This window comes from Eufriesea mexicana, unplaced genomic scaffold, assembly GCF_001483705.2.
Source record: "Eufriesea mexicana isolate 0111107269 unplaced genomic scaffold, ASM148370v2 scaffold4744748677, whole genome shotgun sequence".
Lineage (NCBI taxonomy): Eukaryota > Metazoa > Arthropoda > Insecta > Hymenoptera > Apidae > Eufriesea > Eufriesea mexicana.
In genome coordinates, this window is record NW_016907941.1 from 1 (window position 1) to 3,401 (window position 3,401).

The following is a 3,401-nucleotide window of genomic DNA, read 5'->3' on the forward strand; positions in this document are numbered from 1 at the left end:
AGTAATAAAATATCCTAATCCACAATCAATATTTAGAATGTAAAGGCGATAATACGTAACTATGTTCCATTTGAACGTCAAGATCGAAGTAAAATTGAGAAAAATATTAAAAAGCTGACTATTCAGAGTAATGTTGATCAAATATTCCAACGAACTGTCGAAATCTAGAATCTTCTACAGTCGATAATAACGGACAATGCGGTAGTATTATAGGATCCCGCACTCACACCACTTCATTTCCCACATGATCGTTATACGATTTACACTATGTAACATCACTTTTTTTCACATGTAGTATATTACTACCGAAGAAATATTCACACTTAGTAATTTTGATCTACGTAAAGTAATTAAAACGTCAATCAGCGATATCACTACTTCACGAAACGTTCTGAGATTTAATGTTTCATTTTCACGCGTGAGAATATTCCACCATTTCTTACCGGTATGCTCGCTTGCCGCCAACTGGAAGTTGGCTGCAGCCGGATATGCTAGGTATTTTTGTAGCGGGAAAATGTTGCATATTTGAAATGGCTATATGATAAAGTATTAATGTAAAATATCAAACGATGTCTCTTATATTTAGTAATGTCAATGAAGCAAATATAAGTATATTTCTGTTGCGAAGAATTCCAAATTTCTATAATTAATTCATGAACATCAATAGCAATAGCTCAAACGCTCTATGTAATAAGCATCAATAATGCTATGTTATATGCAAACATACGTTTTATTCACTTTGAAAGTTTCACATATAAACGTTAATTGTTAACGACATAATAAACAATGACATGTAGTAGATATCCGTACCACGGACCGTTGCGAGAAAAAGGTGTTTCGTAATACATATCACGTAATAATTATCATAATGACCATATATATATATGTAACAATATTTATAGACATATACAAACTACTGCAAATGATTCTATTCAAATACATGAGTTATCCTAATAATTCTACATATTGGTTTATCTTGCATCTATCTCTCTTATCGTGCATCTCCTCCGCTTTCTCTCGTGCTAAACCTCATAAGTTCTTTATTCCCTATTCATTTTCCTTTATATCTTTATCATCTTCAACATCATTTATTTTATAATTTTCTACTTTCTTCGGTTCCTTTTTTGTATCTCTCAATGTATTCTTTATCCTTTCCTTCATTGCCCTGAAAATATAAATATAAAATAAACTCTTTCTTTAGTTTTTACTTCGTCGTCACTTTCCCAATTGTTACTACGGTCTTCTCTTTTTTTTTTTATTTGGAAGTCCAACCGGTTCAACAGCTGGTTGTGAGCTTAATTATTGCTATAGAAAACTGTTTTTCTTGCATAATATTCTTATTATTTTGTAATAAATATATACTAGCATAAATCATAAACATCTCAAAAGCTATTGAGTAGTTGCGGCTATAATGATATATATTCTTGAATTGCATGACGGAATCTGCAAACCTGTAAAGTTTCAACTAAATCGATGACCCGAAGGACTTGGACTTTCCATGTCAGTATTAGAAACATTTTATTGATGATTGAAAAATACAATCACTATATTATCGACAATATTTCACACAGCTACGATAGGTAGCGCAGTATAATAACCTAAGCATAATTTTCCAACATTCGTGAATTACACGTTCTTTTTACATAAGGAAGGTTTTATACTGTTCCTTGTTAAACAAATAATTATTTATTATAACAATGACATCTGTGAAAGATTCATTAAGAGAAGACATTCAAATAGAACCATCATCTTTTTTAGAAAATTCAACAGATCATAATTCGAGGTGCGGATCGCCGAAACGAGGAACTACACTTTCAACGAGTACAAGTAGTTTTGAAGCATTGGATCCCCATGATCCAAATCTTAGTCGCTTAGCTAATACGATGTTTCAAAAGACTGGAGAATACTTACAAGAGGAACTTACAGCTACCCATGCTGATTATCGTTTATTGGAACGATTAAACAAAGAAAGTATTGCAAAATATACTGAATTGAAAACAATATCGTCTAGTGCAGCTCAATCATTGGATTCTTTAAACGAGAAATATAAAAAATTGCAACCAATTTTAGATAATATTAATGAAATTGACGATAGTGTAACTAAACTAGAACAAGCTGCTTATAAATTGGCAGCATATTCAAAACGATTAGAAGCAAAATTTAAGGACATTGAAAAAGATATCAAAAACAAATAAAATTGTAATATTCCAAAGTACAAACATGAAATTAATTAAAATATTGTATCATTTATTCTACAAATAAGAAATATATTAATAAGACTAAAATTATATTTTCTGTTATGGCGAAGGTAAGAAATAAAATTAACCATTAATTTCAATTTTGATATTTAACTATAATAGAATACAGTCTCAAATAAATAAGCACTTCCTTGCTTTCTCTTACATTATATCACATATCATATTTCTAAGCGTATTATATTCTACTTATGAGTTTGTGTTATTTTTAAGGGAGAAATATAAAACAAAATTACAGAAATTGTTAGAAAATTATATATATGACATAATTTGTAACATCAATAGAAACCAAAAATAAGCATTATATATATAACGAAAAATATAACTATATTAGTGTATCAATACATAATATTTATAAAAATAAGGATCACCATTACTATGCAATCTATTACAGAACTTTGTATCAATCGTAGATAATATAAATTTTTTTTTTACAATTGTATGTCAGACAGACATGTATACATATGTAGAATTACATCAGCATATCATTTTTTAATAGAAATTTTGTTTAATTATAGCAATTTATTGTATTACTTAAATATGTAGTAAATATAATCAAGTAGCATAGACAGCAAATTTAAATCACTTATTAAGATTCCTTTTATTTTCACTTTCAGTATTTATTATTGGGCATATGTGAATCTTTCAAATATCTATTAGTAAATGTAATTTTATAATGAACTGCAATGATTTATTAAAATGAATATCCTACTATAAAACATAAAGGGAAAAGTAAGAACATTTTTTTTTTAAATATATCACTCAATACAATTGAATTTTTACTTCTTAAAATCAAAATTATAATAATTACTTTTGTTATGCCCCAAAAGCTGAATTATTTGTTAATGATATTACTTGTTACATTTAACAATCTAAAAAATTCCCAGCCATCAATAATTCTAATGCAATTTCAGGTGCAATAGGAAATTCTGGTACTTCAGTGCTGCTATCTATATAGCGTACTTTGTAATTGAAATACATGCAAACCTTTTGCAACACATGGGACCTAAGAAAATAAAAAATGTAAATAATTTCTTATATTTCTTGAATATATGTAATTTATATTTTAGATTTTGAGACAAAATAAAAGAAAACTTACGGAATTTCACGAAAATTAACTTCATTAGCCTCATTTTCTGCAAACTG

General features: G+C 28.1%; 2 protein-coding genes across 2 annotated transcripts in view; one reads left to right on the plus strand and one right to left on the minus strand.

The window, feature by feature from the left end:
• The first annotated feature begins 1,638 nt into the window (after positions 1–1,638).
• Blos2 (biogenesis of lysosome-related organelles complex 1 subunit 2) lies at positions 1,639–2,195 on the plus strand. Its single transcript, XM_017898832.1, has one exon. It carries the CDS (start codon positions 1,698–1,700, stop codon positions 2,193–2,195), a length of 498 nt encoding a protein of 165 aa, XP_017754321.1. The 5' UTR covers positions 1,639–1,697.
• A 694-nt stretch (positions 2,196–2,889) lies between these two features.
• The window catches only part of LOC108546465 (transcription elongation factor B polypeptide 1-like), a 6,769-nt gene continuing 6,257 nt past the window's right edge, over positions 2,890–3,401 (minus strand). Inside the window, exons 2-3 of the mRNA XM_017898546.1 lie at positions 3,355–3,398; positions 2,890–3,261 (exon numbers count right to left, since the gene is read on the minus strand). Coding sequence (XP_017754035.1) covers positions 3,120–3,261; positions 3,355–3,398 — 186 coding nt within the window. The 3' untranslated portion in view covers positions 2,890–3,119. The remainder of the gene's footprint in view (positions 3,262–3,354; positions 3,399–3,401) is intronic.

Excerpts from the sequence above, each read along its gene's own strand:
- Blos2 (XM_017898832.1), top strand. The coding sequence starts at position 1,698 with ATGACATCTGTGAAAGATTCATTAAGAGAAGACATTCAAATAGAACCA.